Genomic DNA, 21,622 nt, shown 5'->3' on the forward strand with positions numbered 1-21,622 from the left:
AGAATTGTATTTGATGTTTACTAATGATACAGATTATGATTATGGTGATTATAGTATTTTATTTAAAATACATAAATATGTATCAAATGAAAATTCAGAAATCATATCAAACTTATTTAAAATATTATAATTAAATTTCGATCCTTTTTTAACCACTGGTTATAGCCCAAAATCTGAACATGATGAAAGTTATAAGAAATGTAGTGAAATATATTTTAATAAATTATCAATTATGGGTTCTGATAGAGATATTAATATGGTAATTTTAGACTCCTGAAATTGATATGGATGCAAATTAAATTAATATGGCTGCTGAAATTAATATGGCTGCTTAAATTAAATTAATATGGATGCAAATTAATAAATAAATAAATAAAAAAAAAAAAAAAAAAAAATTTAATTTATAAAAAAATTTAGAATAATATTCATAATCCATTTTTCAAAACAATAATAAAGAATAACAAATAATAACTATCAGTAATAATATTAAAAAAAATAAAAAAAATAAAATAAAAGAAATAATAAAATAAAAAAGAGGTACAATTCAGGTTTCTGAATTTCTTTTTTTTCAATTTATTAATAAAAAGAATTCTTTTTAAAAAAATATTCAAACTAAATATCAACATTACACTTTTCAAATAAATTTAGAAAATAGTATTAAAATAATAAATAAAAAAAAAAAAAAAAAAAAAAAAAAAAAATTTGAACTTTCTAAAAAAAAAACCAACTACCAATCAAAAGATTTTTTTTTTTTTTTTTTTTTTATTTTTTTTTTTTTTTTTAATTTGTCAGACTCTTAAAAATTTAAACAAATAATGTCAACATATAAAATTAAAATAGATAATAAAATATTTCAAGATCTTATTGATTTTGAAATTTTAAGATCAATAATTAATTATTTATTAACCAGCAAAAAAAATAAAAAAAAAAATAGTACTAATAATAGCAATACTAGTAATCAATACAAAATTAATAAATTTTATTTTAATAGAAATGAAATATTAAATTATATATTAGTTTCAAAAAAGTGGTATAATTTTATATCATTAACAATATCAAATAATATTATTAATAATAACTTTTTTGAACATTGGTTAAAAATTAATAATAATAAATCATTTATTGAAAATTATAATAATCAAAATCAATATGATAAAAATAATTTAATTTTTAATAACAAAGGTCGTAAACAATATAAAATTAGTTTTAATAAAGAGTTTTCAATTATAAAAATCAAAGAATCAATAATCAATGATTATTTTAAATTCAATTTATTTTTAAATAATATTACAATTTATGTTTTTAAAGAAATTAAATACAAATTTGAAAACAATCAATTACTTTATAATAGAATTGTAGTTAATATGGATACAAATTATGGTGAAGGGAATAAAGATGAAATTTTATTTAAAATACATAAATATGTATCAAATGAAAATTCAGAAATCATATTAAATTTATTTAAAATATTAGAATTAAATCATGATTTTATGATAACCCATCTTCCGGGTTCTGAAGAGGTGGAGGATGAAGGTAATAAGAAATGTACTGAATTTCATTTAAATAATTTATCAATTTGTTGTTTTGATAGATGTGTAGGTGAAGATAGAAAAACATTAAAGATATTCAAAAATTTCAAAGGTAAAAATATAATTTATGATGGACCCAATGTTACTTATGATATTACAACATATATCGATTATTCAGTATTATTTGACCCAGACACTTCAGGTCAACAAGTTGAATCTATTAAAGTAAAAAATGAATATGAGGATTGTGCTAATTTTGTTGAAGCACGTCATTTAATCAAAGTTAATCAATTTGAAAATTTACATTCAATTAAAATACCATTGAATTCATTTCAAATATTATCAAACTTATCTGAAGAATTGGGGTTTGATGGTTTCGATTGTTTTAAATCAGATTTTGGTTATTCAGATAATATGAAATCAGAATTAAATCAAATGATAAATTCATTTATTACAAGTAAATCTATAAAGAATTTAAAAATAACATCCATTATTTCAACAGAAGATTCTCCAATTGAATATCATACTTCTTGTGATGAAAGTAATATTCAAACTTTTATTAATAATATAAATGAAAGTAAAGAATCATTTTCAAATTCATTTAAACCATTATTTTCAGAATTGAATACATCAATTGAAAGAATTGAATTTGATTGTATGGGTTTATTAAATATCAATACATTTTCAAAATTGCTAAATAATAAATCCATTAAATATTTATATTTATATGATAGTGATTTCATTTTTTATTCACTAAAACCAACTGGTGGTGATAGTGATGATGATGATGATGATGATGGTGATGGTGGTAGTGCAGTACTTCAAGAAACTATTTCAATTAATCAATATTTATTTGAAAATATATTTTCATCACCATTAACATCAATTAGACATTATAAAATTAATTTCAAAGAATCAAAACAATTAAAATTCATATTTAATTTAATATTAAATAATATTTTTAAATTACAATTATATTCATTAATATTTGTATTCAATGATAACGAATTAATTGGTGAATTTGTTAAAGAATTTAGAAATTTAATTAATAATATTTCAACACAACAACAACAAAAATCAAATAACATAAATTTGAAAGAAATTAAAATTGAAATGTATGATGAAAACTATTTCCAAGAATTAAATAATATTAATAGCCCATATTTCAAAACTGTAATAAAGAATTACCAATATTAACTGGTAACAATATTAAAAAAAAAAATAAAATAAAATAAAAATAATAATATTCGGAAAACATTGAAACCATAATGTTAAAAATAAAAAATAAAAAATAAAAATAAAAATAAAAATAAAAATAAAAATAAAAATAAAAATAAAAATTAAAAATAGTTATAAAAATAATAATAAAAATAAAAATAAAAAAATAATAATTAAAATAAAAATTTTGTTTGTTTAAATTATCATTTTTATCTTTAAAATTGAAAAAAAGGTCTGAAGTGATTTGGTTAATCAGTAGTTGTGAACGTGATTATGTTGTTGGATATGTTTGTTTGTTGTTGTGATGTTTGAGTTTATTGTATTGTTGATGTATTATTAAAAGAGTGAAAATCTTGATTTTTACCAATCACTGATGCTGCATTAACACTAACGACTAATACAATGTCATTGAATTTGAAAATTTCCTAAAATATGACCTGTCTCTACCACCTAAACTACTATTTTCTCTTCTTATACCACAATCAATACTATTTCCATCAACAGAATTTAAACTTGATAAACTTGTTGTTGATGCTACTGTTGCTGTATATTGAATTGAAGACGTAGAGCTGATAATTTTACGACTAATTGGTAAATGATCTTTTGAAACGGATCTTAATAATTGATGGAAATAGAAACCAACTTGAAACTCACGAGGCGGTCTCTCTGGTTTTAAGAATAATTGAATCTTGAAATAGAATTGAAAAGGTTCCAATAGAATTCGTTCTGTTGTTGTTACACATGAAGATTATAATGATTCAAATTAAAGTAATGAATTCTCCCATTTACTAACTAGATATCTAAAATGAATTCACTATTGGATATGGATCTCTCTTTATTCTTTAAAACTTCAAAAACTGACAAAACAAAAGCATCCGATTTTAAACCTGCCAATTTGGTTAGTCTATTGGTAATTTCACCACTAGTTGTGGCACTATCGATATCAACACCGCTCTGCCACGTCGTCAGGGAAAAGGAATTGAACTTTTAATGGTACTTTTTGCCAAATGCTTCGATCTCCATATCTACACAGGTGTGTTAATGAACGTGAACCCAATTGAGTGATTGCATAGAGATAATACTTCACCACCTCTACTTTGTTTAAAAGAGTGTAAATAGTTGAAACATACTTTGAAAATCTTTATATCAGGTGCAAAGTGATAACAATTCCCAACCTAGCTTTATTCTCTCTCTTTTACCTGGATGACCTGTCAATTGTTTAATGATTTGATAATAGATCTCATCACGTAACTCTGGATGATTTAAATGTGGTTTCTTTCTTTCTTTCTTTCTTTCTCCCATATATTGTAAAATATGTGAAAATACTAATGCTATCTTTTTAAAATTTGCAATTTATATTATTATCATTATTTGATGAAAATATTTTATTAACAACACCTGGTGATGCAGAAAGGGTAGTTGATGGACAAAAGCCAAACTAGTAATACCTTGTGGTGTGAGGGTTTGAATAGAGAAAAATCTGGAATTTTTCTGAATATACCTTTACCAGTGGAGAGATAATCGATAGCCAACGTTCGGGAACAGAAAGCAACGATTGGAATTACAATTTACTATTACCGTACTACTACTACTATTACTACTACTACTACTACTACTACTACTACTACTACTACTACTACTACCACTTCTACAATCTTTACTATTCTTTCCAATTGGTGCTATCATCTGGAGTTTAATTTCTATGAATCCATAACCTATCTGTTATTTTGTAACTAATTCGAGCGTATTATGCCTGCGAGAAACTCAAAAAGATATCTCAATTTTTTAATTTTTTTTTTTATTTTTTTAATTTTTTTTATTTTAATTTTTTTTTTTTTTTTTTTGAAATCTTCCCTCTTATATAATTTAAACAAATAATAATGTCAACAAATAAAAAAGTTAAAACAGATAATAATAATAAAATATTCCAAGATATTATTGATTTTGAAATTTTAAGATCTATTATCAATTATTTATTAACCAGCAATAATACTAGTAATAATAATAATAGTAATCAATATAAAATTAAAAAATTTTATTTAAATAGAAATGAAAAAGCAGGTATCTATTGGTTAGATAAGCATTCACTGATTTAGTCGATAATATTAAGATTGATGAATATAAAAAGAGATAAATTTTAGCATATAGCTTTTTATTTTAAGGGATAGGCCCCATTTTCAAAAAATGACGGGGAACCTATGACCCTGTGTGCACCAAATACAGTAGGTTACTATGTCAACGATCTCCTTTACACAATGTCATCACCACATTCAACTTATTATGAGGCCACTGACACACCCAAAGGTACAACTTACTTTGTTTTAGTAGTTACAATAAAATTGTTCAAATTAATACACAAAATGATATGAAATATAAAAAAAATGAATATTATAATTCTATTTTTAGAATTTTTTTTTTTTTTTTAATTTATTATCATAAAAACATTTTTGGTTGTGAATTAAAAAAAAAAAAAAAAAAAAAAAAAAAAATTTAACATTAACCAGTCAGGTACGCTCTATAAACAAAATATAATGTCAACAAGTAAAAAAATTAAAACAGATAATAATAATAAAATATTTCAAGATCTTATTGATCTATAACCAATTATTTATTAACCAGCAAAAATAATAATAATAATAATAATAATAATAATAATAATAATAATAATAATAATAATAATAATAATAATAAAATTTCTTTTTAAAGTTGAAAAAAAAAAAAAAAGGTATGCTACAAGAAATCAAAAAATTCTTCGAAAATTAATGAAGTTTTTTTACATTATATAATGATAAGGAATTAGTTGATGAATTTATTAAAGAATTTAAAAATCTAATAAATAATATTTCAACAAAACAAGAACAAAAATCAAGAAACATATTTTTTAAAGAAATTTCTTTACGTATTAATATGATTCAATTCTTCTAAATACGTAAATAAGTATTTAGAAGAATTGAATCATATTAATAATCCATTTTTCAAAACAATAATAAAGAGTTACCAATTACAATACAAAACTATCAGTAATTATATTTAAAAAAAATAAAATGAGGTACATCTTAATCAAGGTTTCTATTTCAATTAATTACAATTACTAATAAATAATTTGAAAATTATCAAACCAAATATCAACATTCTATTTTTCAAATAAAATTAATAATATAATTTATTTATTTTTATTTGTTTTTTTATAATTTATTAATTTACTTTTTTTTCACTATTTTTTTTTAATTGAAAAGGGGTAGGGGTGAAAAAAAGAAAAAAAAAGGGAAAATGTAAAGGTGAATAATTTCTGAAAAAAAAAAAAAAAAAAAGTGGAAAATTCCACAATAAAATTTTAACTCAATCTAATAAAAATGCCTCAATAATAATGTTTTAAATTTCAAATGTATCATTCTTCCATATGATGTTTCTGAAACCAATAAATTCCCTTCCCATGGACTTCTGATGATCCTCTTGATATAGCCATCAACCTTCCAGATTGTTATGAATATAGTATACAATAGTGTTAGCCAATTTCCGGAAAAAAAATCCAATTTATGGCGGAAAATGGAAAATGGAAGATTTTCCAATATATTTTTAAATAGTGGAAATAATTGGAAAAAAGATTATAATGATTAAAAAAAAAAAAAAAAAAAAAAAAAAAAAAAAAAAAAAAAAAAAAAAAAAAAAAAATCAAATCAAATCAAATCAAATCAAATCAAATCAAATCAAATCAAATCAAATCAAATCAAATCAAACCAAATCAAATCAAATCAAATAAAATAGAATCTAATCAAATTAAACAAAATCAAAAAAAAAAAAAAAAAAAAAAAAAATAAATAAAATTGGATAATGCAAATTAATCTTTATTTTATTTTTAAATTATTATTTATTATTATTGTTTTTTTTATTATTTTACCTTTATTTTTTTTTTTTTTTAATTAATAATCGTCAAGATATTACAAAAAAAAAATAAAAAATAAAAATTAAATTTAGTAATAGTTTAAAAAATAAAGAGTATTTTTATTATTTATTTTTTTTATTTTAAAAATTTTACCAAAACAAAGTCTGCTAGTTTTTTTTTACTTTTTATTTTTAGCCTTATTTTTATAAAAATAATTAGTCGTTAAAACATATCATTTATGTTCAATATACAAACTATACTTACTCAGAATCTACAAATTTTTATCCGTTAATTGTGGTTATAAAGTGTTTTTAATTTCAAATATTATATAAAAAAAATAAAATTTTAAAAATAACCAATTTGTAATAAAAACAAATAAAAATTATGTAACTATTTGTAAAATAAACTTTTCAAATAAATAATATTAATAATTATAGAAAAAGATTTTTAAGTTATCATTATTTTTTTTTTTTTTTTTGGTTTTGTTATTTTTTTTTTAATATGAAATTTGTAATATTATTAAAATGGTATTTTTAGATGATAACTGTTAAAAAATGTGGTTAAATTTTATGAAACTTTTATAAAAACTTAGTGTGTTTATTTGATTTTTTTTTTTGTTTTTATTTTTTTTTCTCACTTTAGTAAAAAAAAAAATAAAAAAAAAAAATAAAAAATTAATGAATAATAAATAAATTGAATTGGGTGACCCATAATTAATAAATAATTAAAAAAAAAAATTTTTTGCTGACCCTGGTTAATTGAAAAAAAAAAAAATGGAAAAAATATTATATTAATATGGAAGTTTTTAAAAAAAACATGGAATGGAAGGGAAATTAAAAAAAACACCCTTTTTTTCCAAAAGTGGAAAAAGGTCGAACACTGGTATACAAGTTTGAATGATAATTTTTTGATCACTTTAAACCTTACCAAAAAAACACATATTTTTTTTTTAATCATAATTTTTTTTTTATTACAATTCAATTCTGAAAAAATTTTATAATTTTTTATTTTTGTTTTCATTGTTTCAGATCTAATAATGAAAAACTTTTTTTGGTTGTCTACTTAGATATATTGTAACAAAGATTAAATTCATTAAGTTATCTGCTCTTCTCCATGAGCCCTTAGATGATGGAGGAATATCAAATTCTTCTCCTCCGTATTCAATTTTACCTGTTATTACTTTAAATTCTTTATTGGTTAAAATTGGGCCTTCAATTGTGTATCCAGAAAGTCTAAAAGTATATGGTGCAGGATAAGGTAATATAGGTAGAGGATACTCTATATTTTTAAAAAAGCCAGAAGAATGAAATTAAATGTTTATTTTTTAATATATAAACTAAAATTAAATATTTATAAATTAATAATTCTAATTAACCTACCTGTACCACTTATTGTTGATCTCCCTTTATCAGTAAATATTGTAATTTTAAATTCAGGCACTTCTTCAGCCATTCTATAATTTATTTATTTATTTTAATTTAAAGTTAAAATTTAAATAAATATTTTTTTTTTATTTTGAAAGATGAAAAAAAAAGATTAAATACTAAAAAAAAAAGAATGAAAAGAAAAAAAAAAAAGAAAAAAAAGAAAAAAATTAAAAATATTGTTTTATTACTATGATCCAATTATTCAAAATATCATAATAATCTCTCTCATATCTCCATTAAAAAAAAACAGAACTAAAATTATTAAAAAATTACAATAAATCATCTTCACCCCATTGTTAACCAAAACAGTTTTTTTTTTTAATATTGGCTGAAAAAAAAATTTTAGAAAATTCATTATTTTATTAGATATTTTATGACACGTAATTTCTCACTTTTAATAAAGAGATTGTAATTTAATAAAATTTTTAACAAATTAATATTAATTAATAATATATCATATTTTAATATAAAATTATCATTAAATAATAAAAAAAGAATTAGCCCATAATAAAAATACAAATAAATATTAATTACACCCCCAACGAGCAAAATGACTACGTAACCCCTGTAAGCGGCTAATAGGCCTGTAAGACGAATAGCCGGATTTGTGGGCTACACTGGTTGTAAGGATTACAAGGGCTACTAACCGCTTATAGGGGTTATGTAGTTATTTGAATTCGTTTAAAAATAATATTCAACGAAATTTCAAACAAAGAAATAAACAAATATATTTATATATAAATTTGCTTATTTCTTTGTTTGAAATTTCATTGAAAAAAAATAATAAAATTTCATTAAAAAAAATAAATAAACGGAATTCCATAAAATAAATAAAAAATAAATAAACAAATAAACAAATAAATAAATAAATAAATAAATTTAATTTTCAATAACATTTAATTCCTTTATTTTTAAAATTTTTTAATCTGAACTAAAATTTTTTTTTTTTTTTTTTTTTCTAAAATTAATATTAGTATATCATAATAAAGATTGTAAAACTTTTGTTTATTTTAAGTGAATATTTATGAATTACAATTTTTTTTTAAATGTTACAAATGTCGCTGTATTTTTTTAAGTGTTACAAAATGTTTTTTATTGGTTTTTTTTTTTTTTTTTTTAAATTTAATAAAATAGTAAAAAAAAAAAAAAAAAAAAAACTAAATAAAATCCGTTACACCATAAAAATGTTTTTTATTTGTTTTTTTTTTTATTTTTTTTTTTATATTTTTTTTTATATTTATTTATTTTTTTTTTTTTTTTATTTTTTAATTTCCCCCACCACCACAACAATGAAAAATAATTTATATATTTAAATTATTTTAATCATCTTTAATTAATAAGATGATAAAGATAATGATAATAATTGTGAATTAGAGAAAAAGAATTTAAAATCAATTAAAGAAATTGCAAAATCATATTGTATAGAAATAAATCACTTAAATAAACAAGAAATAATTGAAAGGATTAAAATTGTAAAAAAAAAGAAAAAGAGAATATGAAGAAGAACATGAACGAAAAGAAAATACTAATTCATTCAATAAAATTAACAATTACAGATAATATAGAACCAATTGAAATATTATTTTGGAAATTGTTTAGAAATAAAGCAATTTATAAAAAGATATTCTCATTTATGTATAACCAATATTCATTTAGTTACGATTCAGTATCGTCAATAACTAAACTAATAGATTCAAATCAAATTAGTATTTTAAGAGAAAAAGCTTATAGAAATTGTAGATATTTAGAATTTGGTGAAACTTGTTGGCGTAAAGAGTCTGATCAATCTAGTTGGCGTAAAGATTTAATTTTAATTTATTTAAAGAAATTATTTGAAATAATTAAAAATGATTTCAAATTTTATAGAAACTTTTTCAAAATTCAAAGGTATTATTACTCTTCACCAATTTATGTATCAACTGCAATAATACAATCAAAGAATTTAGAAATTTAGAAATTATTTATAAATGAATTCAATTACCAACCAACAAAAACAGATCTTTTAAATTCAATCGAGACAGGTTCAAATAAAATCATCAAATATATATTAGAATTAAAAAAATCAAACTCACCATCATCAACATCATTTGAAACATCATTAAATAACACTGATTTTGGTGAGAAATCAATCGGGTTAGATGAAATTCCAAAAAATGATAATATTTTTAAAGGATTATTATGTTAAATAACATTGGTAATGTAATAATAATAATAATAGTAGTAGTTGTAATAATAGTAAATTAACAATAATTAAAAACCTCAAAACTAAATATCAGATTAATGAAAGATCAACATTAAAAAGATGAATTACCACTTGTAAATTAATAATAAAATTAAAGATATTATCTGAATCAGAAAAAGAAAAAGAAAAAGAACAAGTTTCAACTTCAATAATATTATTAAAAGTATCTTTAGAATCAGTTCCAACAACAATTCAAGAATTGAAAATTTTGAAGTAAAATTAGATAATAATAGATTAAAATCAATGCTAGATGACCCAATAAACTACACTGCTACTGATTATAATGATAGTGAAATTAAAATTTTTATAAAGAAATCATTAATATTTATATTATTCAACAACAAATATTACAAATTCTTTATATTTACATCAATATTATAATAATGAAATTAGTAACGTTAATTTAAATTTCATTAAAGAAATTCATTTTATTGAAATTGCATTTAGATTTGGAAATTGTGAAATTTTATCAAAGGTTACCGATGTAAATAATATATATGGACTATTCAATTCTAAAACACTATTATTACCAAATAATAATAAAGATATTAGTAGTTTAGGAAATTATAATATTCTATTCTCACATTGTTGTAATGATAATAAAGAGAAAAAGATGAAATTCATGGATCAACTATCAATTGAAAGTGTATACCAAACAACATTATCCTACTATATGTTCATTATGCTCATAGTTCATAATGATATTGAACTATTGAGATATTATTGCAGGAATAGGGGAATGAATTTTAATTTTTATATTGATTTTCAAAGTTTAGATGTTCAACCAACTTATTATATAGAATCAACAGAGATGTTAGATTATTTATTTAATAACCATATTAGATACTTTTTAGATCCTTTTTATACTGGGAATTATAGTACACATTTTAAAAGTTTAATACTATTAAAACATTTTGAATCATTATTGTTTAAAACAGGACAGCTTCAATTAGAGGAAAATGATAATCTTGTTTGCTTTATAAAAAAAGAAGATAAAAGATATAATAATATTCAAAATAAAAATTCAAGAAATATCAAGATTTTGTTGATTAATCATTTTTCATCAAATCCATCAATATACTATAATGAAAGATTAGATCATCAATTATTTTTAGTACTCACCAGCAGTAATGACGATTCATCATCATCTTCATCATCACCACCAATCAACTTTGAAGTATTAAAAGATTTAGCAATCGATGCACTCAAATTTGATATTAATCTATTTCATTCAAGAACATTAACAAAAAATCATTATACCAAGAATTATTTGAAATTTATAGAATGGATGTTTTTAAACTATAATGATGAAATGAAAAAAGGTGGTCATTTTTATCATAATGAAGTCTACTATTTCCATTTATTAATGTCAATTGATCAATTTGATTATAATAATAATAGTAACGATTTAAAAGAAAAAGGTGGTACTACTATTAATATTGAAAAAAATGCTTAAATTAATTATTCTAGTTAAAGAATTAACACCTTATTTATTTGAAGCAAATAATTTTAAATTTTTAAATTGGTTTTTAACAAACATTAAAGATTATCATCATCAATTAAAATTATCATCATCATCACTCAAAACAAAACCAGATAAGGAATCAACTACGGTAGGAGATATTGTTTGTTCAATTTTATCTTTTATTTCAAGCAATTCAAGATTAAAAATACTTGAATATATTCAAAACTTTAGTTTCATTTTAAAGAATAAACCAAATAATGGAGTTTTAAATCCTGGTCAATTTTATTTTTATCACTTTCTTGTTCAATTAATATTTCAGAATTTCTTTTACAATTCATTCCAATCATGAATTTAATTCAAATGAAATCTTTGAACCATACTTTAAAAATAATTTTAAATATCTAACAAATTAATAAAATAATTGATGATGACCATTCTTCATACAAACCAGCATTACCAAAATTATTGGACATAATTATTTATTTATTTACTTATTTAGATTTGGATGATTTGGATCAACAACAGCATCAAGTTATTTAGTAGTGATAGTGGAACATCAAAAACTACTAATACTACACAGCTAACCAAAAGCAATAATAATCAATAATAAAAAAACTCATGGATTAATTATAGTAACAATGTTGATGACAAGAATAATTATAATTTTAATAAAAAAAAAAAAAAAAAAAAAAATCTTTTATATCTTTTTATTTTTATATTTTATTTATGACTATTAAATATTAATAAATAAAGATAAAAATGGAAATATATAAAAAATTTTTTTAATATTTAATATTTAATCTGAATTTTACAATCTTTTTTTTTTTTTGTTACTCTAATATTCAATTTTTTTTTTTTTTTTTTTTTTATTAAATTAACAATTACAGATAATATTGAACCTACTGAAATATTATTTTGTTTAGAAATAAGGCAATTTATTAAAAGATATTCTCATTTATGGATATCCAAATCTCAATAACATATGATTCAATGTCATCAATAACACAACTAATAGATTCAAATCAATATGGTATAATTAACTCTTACAAAAGATCCGAGTAATTTTAAAAGACCCAGAGTAATTTCCTTAAACTAACAATCAAATTAAGGAAATTAACTTTCAAAGTATTTTGTATTAAAGATTTGCATAGTCTATGTTAACTTCATGAAGGATCCTTCTTCATATTTGGTGGGATTATAGGTTTAATTGCGTTATTCGTGGGTCAAGATCCCATGTTTTCCGCGGGCTGTTGTAATGTATATAAATTTTTTCAATCTAATGTCTTTTTTTATTGATTAAACAAGTTCTCCCAGTATATGAATAAAAAATAATTAATAGTTTTATAAATGGATTTAAATTTTAAAAATTATTCCTTTTTAATACTTGTAAGGTTATTATTATTATTTTATTTTATTTTTTTATTTTTTTTATATTCAAAGGAATTTTAAATTATTAAAATGTTGTAATAAATATTATATGAATTAATCGAATGAAAAAAGATTTGCAAGCATCAACTAGTTTTCTTGATTTTTTTTTTTTTTTTTTTTTTTTTTTTTTTTTTTTTCAATAAATTTTTAAAATTGAAAGTATTCAGAGCGGGAATCGAACCCACGACCTAATCCGTGTTAAGGATTCGTGATAACCGACTACACCATCCGAACTAATTGATAAAATTTTTGAAAAACCAACAGTACATGCAATTAATTTTATTCCAATTCAAAAAAAAAAAAAAAAAAAAAAAAGCAATTAATTTTAAACAGATCGAAAAAAAACAAACAACAACAACAATCTTTTTTTTTGATTATTTCATTTTTCATATAAAAAAGACTTAAAAAACAAATAAATAAATAAATAAACTATTTTAAAAAGCCATCTTTTTACTTTATTGGAATTAATTATTTGTTCCGTTTTGAGAATTTTGCGTAGCAAAATTTTCAAAAAAAAAGCAAAAAATAATCAGATCGAAAAAAAACAAACAACAACAAAAATCTCTTTTTTTGATTATTTCATTTTTCATATAAAAAAGTAAACTAACCCCTCTTTTAGAGACCCTGTAAAAAAAAAAAAATTACAAATAAAATGAGATCTAGCATCTCAAGAAGAAGCAACTAATAATTGCGTTATCCAATTCAAAAAAAAAAATAAAAAAAAATTTAATTTTATTTAATGGTATTTAATTTTTATATATTTATTATACAATTTTTAATTTATTTTAATACAATTTGAAATAAAATTTTATTTTGTTTTTATATTGAAATTTTTGTAATTTTAATTTTAGATTTTTATAATTATAAGAATTGGTGTTTGTAAATTTGTAATTTGTAAATTGTGAGTTTTTAGAAATACAGAGTTTATGACTTTTGATATTTATATTAAATCAATAATTTTAAATTTTTAAATTGGTTTTTAACAATCATTCAAAAGTATCACAATTACCCGTTCCTTGCAGCACCAATGATTGTATTAAAATTTTGGTTATCACACTTTTGGATCGTTTTATATTAAATTTTAAATTACATATATTTGAATACATTCATCAAAATTTCGATTTTATTTTAAAGAAAAACTCAGAAGGTGGAATATTAACTGTCCCATGCCAAAATTAATATGGCTGCTGAAATTAATATGGTAATTTTGGCATGGGACTTATGTCTGCTAGAATTACCATATTAATTTCAGCAGCCATATTAATTTTGGCATGGGCCGACCAACTATTTTAGGCTGAAATTAATATGGCTGCCGAAATTAATATGGTAATTTTGGGCATAGAAAAATAAAAAAAAAAACTCAAAGTCATTTAATTAATAATAATCATCTCAAATATAAAAGAATTAAAAATAATAATAAAAAAAAACTCATGGGATTAATTATAGTAACAATACTGACGACAAGAATAATTATAAAATAAAAAAAAAAAAAAAAATCTTTTTTTATCTTTTTATTTTTATTTCTTATTTATTTTCATGTGTTCAAAAAAAGTGGTGGTTTAAAACAATTTATTTAATTTTAAACTGTATGATTGTTTAAACAATTTCGAAATAAGTTTCTTTAAAGAAATTCTGTATTTCTTTTTTTTATTTTATTTTATTTCATTTCATTCTATTTTTTTTTTTTTATTTTTTTTATTTTTTTATTTTTTTATTTTTTTTTTGTATATTTAAGTTATTTATTATTATTATTATTATTATTATTATTATTATTATTATTATTATTATTATTATTATTATTATTATTATTATTATTATTATTATTATTATTATTATTATTATTATTATTATTATTATTATTATTATTATTATTATTATTATTATTATTATTTAATTAACCGAAGGGATATCTTTTACTTTTTTTTTATATATAATTGTTCGAAACTTTAAAAAAATAAAATAAAAAAAAAAAATTAAAAAAAAAAATTTAAAAAAAAAAAATATAAAAAAAAAAATATAAAAAAAAAAAATTAAAAAGTATTTTTTTTTTTATTTTTTTATTTTTTTAAAGTTTTCGTTCCAAAAAATGGTCTTCAGTAAAGACAATAAATTAAATAATCAACTTTCTGCAACAGAAATCGAAAAAATAATAAAAATAAATTAAAAAAACTCTTGGAAAAATATGACGAAGATGTAAAATTTAAAATAGATTATAAATTTCATAATACCAAATTGAGTGGACAAAATATAAATTGGAAAAACATTTTGGATAAACAGTATGTTGTTGAGAATGTAGAATATGGTACGGCAACTATTAAAGAAGTGTTTTATATTGATAAAGATAAAAAGAAAAAATTGGTACCCAAAAGACTTAGTGAAGATTATAGAGAAGGTTAGGCTTAACAAAGATGAAGATGGTGTCTCTCATATGATTAATCAAAACCAGTGTCAACAGCACATCAGTAATCATTATAAAGCAGATAATCATTCTGCTATTATAAAAGCTTATTACAATACTGAGCCTACTTCTAGAATAGAGGCCACCAAACTCTCAAGTAAAAATAAATTGCAAAGGGATATCGAAATAACCAAAAGAAAATCAACAGATGACCTAGTTGAAAAAGCAATCGAGCACTCTACCACCGAAGTTAGATCAACACATGAAGCTGCAACAACTTCCAATAATGGTGGAATCACAACTCAATCAAACAAAAACAAAACGGGTAAAAAAAGAGCTAATCAATTACAATCTGATGCTGATTTTTTCACCAAAAGATTTTCAAACGAAACTTCATCTGTTAGTAACAAAAGAGTAAGTAGAAGAGTAGATAATTAAAAAAAAAAAATTAAAAAAAAAAAATTATTTTAATTTTTTTTTTTTTTTTTATTTTATTTTTTTTTTTTATTTTTAATTTTTTTTTTTGTTAGCCTTGGAAATAAATGAATAATAAAAAAATATATATCAACTAAAAAAAAAAGAAATGAAAATAAATTATAAAATTAATAATAAAAATAAAAAGATAAAAATAAATAAAAGATAAAATAAAATAATATGAAAATTTTTTTTTTTTTTTTTTTATTATTATAATTATTATAATAAAAATAATAATAATATTAATTTTAGTACTAAAATTTTGTTTATATTTGAGATGATTATTAATTAAATGACTTTGACTTTTTTTTTTTCTATGCCAAAATTACCATATTAATTTTGGCAGCTATGTACATGCTGAAATTAATATGGCTGCTGAAATTAATAAGGTAATTTTGGCAGACCTAAGTCCCATGCCAAAATTAATATGGCTGCTGAAATTAATATGGTAATTTTGGCATGGGACAATTAACTATTAAAGAATTAAAATATTTTTTATTTTCATCACTTCAAAGGGATAAAGTTAAAATTTCTAAATTCCTTTTTCAATTTATTTCTATTTCCGAAATTTGAAGCACATAAAAAATCACATAAAAATAATAAATATAATTAATAATAAAAAAAAAAAATAAAAAAAAAAAATAAAAAAAAAAAATATTGAAAATTAAAAATTTTGGTTGGGAATTAAAAAAATAAAAAATGCAGCAAAAAGCATTATTAAAATTAAATCAAACAAAAATAAATTAAATTATATTAAATTAAATCAAATAAAATTTTTATTTTTTTTTTTATTTTTATTTTTTTTCGTTTTTATTTTTATTTTTTTTTTTTTTACTTTTATTTTTTTATTTTCATTGCCCTGCAAATAAATCCTCACTCTTTCTTCGAATTTTATTTTAATTTGACCGTTTTATTAGCGAGAGAATTAAAAAAAAAAAAAAAAAAATTAAAAAAAATAAATAGAATTGACCTTGTAACGCGATATATACTATTATAATTATTGTAGTAGAAGTTGGTGCTACTGTATAACTACCTAAACTTTCATTTTTACAATTATTATCATTACCAAAATATCTGAATTTGATTTTAGAAAATTTAACCTCTACAAATACTACTTCCATCAATTGAATTTAAGCCTGATAAACTTGTGAGATTTATTGTTGATGCTGTTGTTGTTGTTGTTGTTGTTGTTGTTGTTGTTGTTGTTGTTGTTGTTGTTGTTGTTGTTGTTGTTGTTGTTGAAGTAGACTAATAATTTGGTGGATGTGGTTTTTGAGTCTAATTAATTTTGATGTATTGTTACTAACTTTCATGTCAACCTTTGTTCTACCTCTAGCTAATTGATAGTAATTTTATGAATAATATTGTTAATTAATGTATCTGTAGTGCACCTAAGAAAAGCTGGATAATCTATTGTTGGTTGTGATGATAATTGTTACTAATTTAATTGAATCTCTATTTATTGTTTTCATTGTGATTATTGATATAATTTTTTTTTTTTTTTGAATTTAGTAATTGTGACAAAAAAAAAAAATAAAAAATAAAAAATGTTGAAACAAGGCTGTGGAAACCAAGAAAAAAAAAAATAAATAAAATAAAATTAAAAAAAAAAATGGTGAAATTTTAATAAAAAAAAAAAAAAAAATTTTATTTTTAAGAGCAAAGGGATTTACTTTTTTTATTTAATTTTATTTTATTTTATTATTTTTAAAATTTTTGCCACAGCATCACACATCAATGAACAACAATATAGAAAATGAAGATGGTAGTGAATTAGATAAATTTGATGATAGTGAATTAGAGAAAGAGATTGCTCAATCATACAGTATTTCAACAAGTAGATTAAAAATAGCAGAAATCATTGAAAAGATTAAATCAGTAGTTAAAAGGATAAGAGAAAATGAAGAACAAAAACAAAATGTTAATTCATTTAATAAAATTATTAAATTAACAATTACAGATAATATTGAACCTACTGAAATATTATTTTGGAAATTATTTAGAAATAAAACAATTTATAAAAAGATATTCTCATTTATGGATTGAAACAATCTGATAAAAATTTAAATAAAAAAAAAAAGTAAAGGTAATATCACTATTTTTTTTTATTTTTTTTTTTATTTTTTTTTTTTGAAATTTCGTAACTTTTTTTTTATTTTTTATTTTTTATTATTTTCATAATTTTTTGACAGCGCTTCATAACAATGAACAATAGTGTAGAAAATGAAGATGATATTGATGATTGTGAATTAGAAAAAAAGAATTTAAAATCAATTAAAGAGATTGCTCAATCATTTTGTATATCAATAACTAAATTAAAAAAAGCAGAAATCATTGAAAAGATTAAATCAATAATCAAAAGAAAAAGAGAATATGAAAAAGAACAAAAACAAAAACAAAATGTTAATTCATTTAATAAAATTATTAAATTGACAATTACAGATAATATTGAACCAATTGAAATATTATTTTGGAAATTATTTAGAAATAAAACAATTTATAAAAAGATATTCTCATTTATGGATAAACAATTCACAATAACATATGATTCAGTTTCATCAATAACAAAACTAATAGATTCGAATCAATTTGGTATAATAAAAGAAAAAGTTATCAGAAATTGTAGATATTTATATTTCAATTCAAATCCATATTCAATTAATCTTACTCAAGATATGGAATATTTAGTGAAATTATTTTCAACGATTAATCAAGATGAAGATGAAGATGATGATGATGATGATTATTATAGATTCTATAGAAACTTTTTTAAAATAGAGAATGATTATTACAAGTCATCTGGTGCTGTATCATGTGCACTAATTTTATCAAAGAAATTACAAGTTTTCAAATTATTTGTTAATGAATTCAATTATAAACCAACAAAAACAGATCTTTTGCATTCAATTTTTAATGGATCAAATAAATTCATTAAATATCTATTAGAATTAAATTCACCAAACTCATTTTTATTATTAGAAAAAGAGTGCACTGAAGTTATCAAAGATTTTAATCATTTCTATACTCATGGACTTGTTCAAAGAAATAGTTTTTACAAAGGATTGTTATGTTATTTAAATAGTATTGGTAATGATAATTATGATAGAAATCAGTACTTTGAATTATTAATAGATTGCGCTGATGAAGGAAATTATGAAATTAATGAAAAATCAACATTAAAATCATTAATCACCACTGCTAGATTAATTTTAAAATTAAAAACACCGCCACCAGAACCGATAAAAGATGAAAAAGAAGATGAAGAAGAAAAAGAACTTTCAAAAAAGGTAATCAAACCAATTACAACAATTGATGAAATTGATAACTTTATAAAGAAAATTGATAAAGTTAATTTAAAATCATTATTAGATGATCCAATCATTTTCAATAATAATGAAATTAAAAATTTTATTAAGAAACTATTGATATTATCTCAACCGATATTTTATATCCTCCTAAGAATGAAGTTTGTAATTTAATTGAAATAGCATTTAGATTTGGAATTTATGAAATTTTAGAATCATATGTAACAAATAATAGAGAAATAAAGGAATATTTTGAAAGAGTATTATCAAGAATCATTAAATATAAATGTAGAGATGATGATTTAAAAGTTTTATTTTCACATTGTTATGATAGAAATAAAAAGATTAAATTCATTGATCAAATAGTTGGAAGAAACATTATACAAGCCGAACCTCAATTTCAGAGTTATTTCTTGTATTTACTTGTAATTCATAATGATATAGAGTTGGTAAAATATTATTCAAATAAAGTTGGTAATCACATACAAATACAGTATACCATATCATTACTTCCACCAACCTATTATATCGAATCAATAGAGACGTTAGAATTTTTATTTTACAATCAATGTAATTACTTTAAAGATATTTTTTATAATGATTACATCAGTACATATTATAAAAATTTAGAATTATTAAAACATTTCGAATCATTATTCAATAAATCAAAATCATTAAATCAATTAGGTAGTGGTAGTGTCAGTGGTAGTGATGGTAGTGATAGTAGTGATGGTAGTGGTAGTGGTAGTGGTAGTGGTATACATGCTTATAATGGCCTTGTTAGCTTTGTAATTGATGGATACTTTAAAGATAAAAGAAATTATTATTTGACATTTAAAAGAAATAATAATTATTCTGATTTTGTTAATCACTTTGCTTCAAATGCACAACTCTACTGTAATGATAAATTTCGTTTTGAACTTTTATTCACTACTTCAGATTTATCATTTAAACATTCAATCAACTTTCAAACATTAAGAAATTTAGTAATTAATGGACATGCTTTTGTGAAGGAGCCAAATAGTCAAACAGAATCTTATTCAAAGGAGCTTTTAAAATTTATGGATTGGATATATACAAATTATAATAATGAATTGAAAAATGGTATATTTGGTTTCAAAACACAAAGATATAGATATCATTTACTCATTGCAATTGATAGCTTTGATTCCAACAACAACAACAACAGTATCGTTAATAAATACTTTAATGGTAATGAAGAAGAGAATGATGTTTATATTCAAAGATTAGGATTATTATTAAATGATGTCATCCTACTCACTCCATATTTATTTGAAATTAATAATTTGAAATTTTTAAATTGGTTCTTAACAATCATTCAAAAGTATCACAATTCTTCATTATTAATTCCTACAGGTACATTTTATTATATTAAAAATATGGTTTTGATATTTGGGGATCATATTATACTTTATTCAAAATTACAAATACTTGAATACATTCATCAAAATTTCAATTTCATTTTAAAGAAAGAATCAGATGGTGGAATATTAACTATTAAAGAATTAAAATCTTTTTTATTTTCATCACTTACCAGAGATGCAGTTAAAATTTGTAAATTCCTTTTTCAATTCATTACCATTACAAAAAAAGAATTTGAAACATATTCAAATAAAAAATATAATAAATAAAATAAATATAATTAATAATATTAAAAAAAAAAAAAAAAAACGAAATCAGGGAAGTTCCAAACAAAAAATCATATTTCTATTTTTTATTATTGTTTTTAATTCTTTACAAACTATCATTTACTAATCGAAATTGATAGATTTGATTTCAATCGCTCCACTTGTGAATGTTGTTACTTACCTCGTGACGAAACTGTTGGACCAAACAGTAGACATCATGATGCAATGGTAAATATCTTTGAAACATAATTAAAAACTAAATTATTTTTATCATATTGATTGATTATTATCATTATTATTATTTTTATAATTAATTTTTAACCAATGTTCAAATGATTGATTATTATTTGAAATTGTTAATGATATAAAATTATACCACTTTTTTAAAACTAATATATTACATTTAATTTTTTTTTTTTTTTTTTTTTTTTTTTTTTTTTTAATTTATGCACTTGATCAATATTTTTAATTTTTTTTTATTTCTTGCCCAGTTATTATTTAAAATAAAAAATTCATCTCGCTTGAGAAATACTATTTTTAATTTTTAATTTTTTCAAGTTACAACTGAAAAATTTAATTAAATTTGGCAATTTCTTATTTTTTA

General features: G+C 20.4%; 10 protein-coding genes, 1 non-coding gene and 1 pseudogene across 11 annotated transcripts; 8 read left to right on the plus strand and 4 right to left on the minus strand.

Annotated features, from left to right (window-relative positions):
* Positions 1–815: 815 nt before the first annotated feature.
* DDB_G0271434 (hypothetical protein) lies at positions 816–2,726 on the plus strand (the record flags this gene model as incomplete). Its single annotated transcript, XM_640664.1, has 2 exons — positions 816–954; positions 1,018–2,726. 2 exons carry the CDS (start codon positions 816–818, stop codon positions 2,724–2,726), a joined length of 1,848 nt encoding a protein of 615 aa, XP_645756.1.
* A 415-nt stretch (positions 2,727–3,141) lies between these two features.
* Positions 3,142–4,433, minus strand: DDB_G0271184 (annotated as a pseudogene; the record flags this gene model as incomplete).
* Positions 4,434–4,627: 194 nt separating this feature from the next.
* Positions 4,628–4,843, plus strand: DDB_G0271180 (hypothetical protein; the record flags this gene model as incomplete). The annotated part of the gene is made up of 1 exon (XM_640667.1): positions 4,628–4,843. One exon carries the CDS (start codon positions 4,628–4,630, stop codon positions 4,841–4,843), a length of 216 nt encoding a protein of 71 aa, XP_645759.1.
* A 159-nt stretch (positions 4,844–5,002) lies between these two features.
* On the plus strand, positions 5,003–5,672 carry DDB_G0271436 (hypothetical protein; the record flags this gene model as incomplete). Its single annotated transcript, XM_640668.1, has 2 exons — positions 5,003–5,071; positions 5,541–5,672. The coding sequence occupies 2 exons, from the start codon at positions 5,003–5,005 to the stop codon at positions 5,670–5,672; spliced, it is 201 nt and encodes a 66-aa protein (XP_645760.1).
* A 1,988-nt stretch (positions 5,673–7,660) lies between these two features.
* Positions 7,661–8,082, minus strand: DDB_G0271178 (hypothetical protein; the record flags this gene model as incomplete). Its single annotated transcript, XM_640669.1, has 2 exons — positions 7,661–7,908; positions 8,010–8,082. 2 exons carry the CDS (start codon positions 8,080–8,082, stop codon positions 7,661–7,663), a joined length of 321 nt encoding a protein of 106 aa, XP_645761.1.
* A 1,470-nt stretch (positions 8,083–9,552) lies between these two features.
* DDB_G0271176 (hypothetical protein) lies at positions 9,553–10,242 on the plus strand (the record flags this gene model as incomplete). Its single annotated transcript, XM_640670.1, has 2 exons — positions 9,553–9,853; positions 10,055–10,242. The coding sequence occupies 2 exons, from the start codon at positions 9,553–9,555 to the stop codon at positions 10,240–10,242; spliced, it is 489 nt and encodes a 162-aa protein (XP_645762.1).
* Positions 10,243–10,921: 679 nt separating this feature from the next.
* On the plus strand, positions 10,922–11,755 carry DDB_G0271174 (hypothetical protein; the record flags this gene model as incomplete). Its single annotated transcript, XM_640671.1, has 1 exon — positions 10,922–11,755. The coding sequence occupies one exon, from the start codon at positions 10,922–10,924 to the stop codon at positions 11,753–11,755; it is 834 nt and encodes a 277-aa protein (XP_645763.1).
* Positions 11,756–13,352: 1,597 nt separating this feature from the next.
* Positions 13,353–13,426, minus strand: tRNA-Val-AAC-12. The gene has a single exon. It is a non-coding gene; the product is annotated as a tRNA-Val (tRNA).
* Positions 13,427–15,491: 2,065 nt separating this feature from the next.
* DDB_G0271172 (hypothetical protein) lies at positions 15,492–16,028 on the plus strand (the record flags this gene model as incomplete). Its single annotated transcript, XM_640672.1, has 1 exon — positions 15,492–16,028. The coding sequence occupies one exon, from the start codon at positions 15,492–15,494 to the stop codon at positions 16,026–16,028; it is 537 nt and encodes a 178-aa protein (XP_645764.1).
* Positions 16,029–17,218: 1,190 nt separating this feature from the next.
* On the minus strand, positions 17,219–17,377 carry DDB_G0271170 (hypothetical protein; the record flags this gene model as incomplete). The annotated part of the gene is made up of 1 exon (XM_640673.1): positions 17,219–17,377. One exon carries the CDS (start codon positions 17,375–17,377, stop codon positions 17,219–17,221), a length of 159 nt encoding a protein of 52 aa, XP_645765.1.
* Positions 17,378–17,801: 424 nt separating this feature from the next.
* Positions 17,802–18,110, plus strand: DDB_G0271168 (hypothetical protein; the record flags this gene model as incomplete). Its single annotated transcript, XM_640674.1, has 1 exon — positions 17,802–18,110. One exon carries the CDS (start codon positions 17,802–17,804, stop codon positions 18,108–18,110), a length of 309 nt encoding a protein of 102 aa, XP_645766.1.
* A 158-nt stretch (positions 18,111–18,268) lies between these two features.
* On the plus strand, positions 18,269–21,021 carry DDB_G0271166 (hypothetical protein; the record flags this gene model as incomplete). The annotated part of the gene is made up of 2 exons (XM_640675.1): positions 18,269–19,530; positions 19,605–21,021. The coding sequence occupies 2 exons, from the start codon at positions 18,269–18,271 to the stop codon at positions 21,019–21,021; spliced, it is 2,679 nt and encodes an 892-aa protein (XP_645767.1).
* Positions 21,022–21,622: the final 601 nt, after the last annotated feature.

The sequence above is a fragment of the Dictyostelium discoideum genome (assembly GCF_000004695.1).
Source record: "Dictyostelium discoideum AX4 chromosome 2 chromosome, whole genome shotgun sequence".
Taxonomy (NCBI): Eukaryota; Evosea; class Eumycetozoa; order Dictyosteliales; family Dictyosteliaceae; genus Dictyostelium; species Dictyostelium discoideum.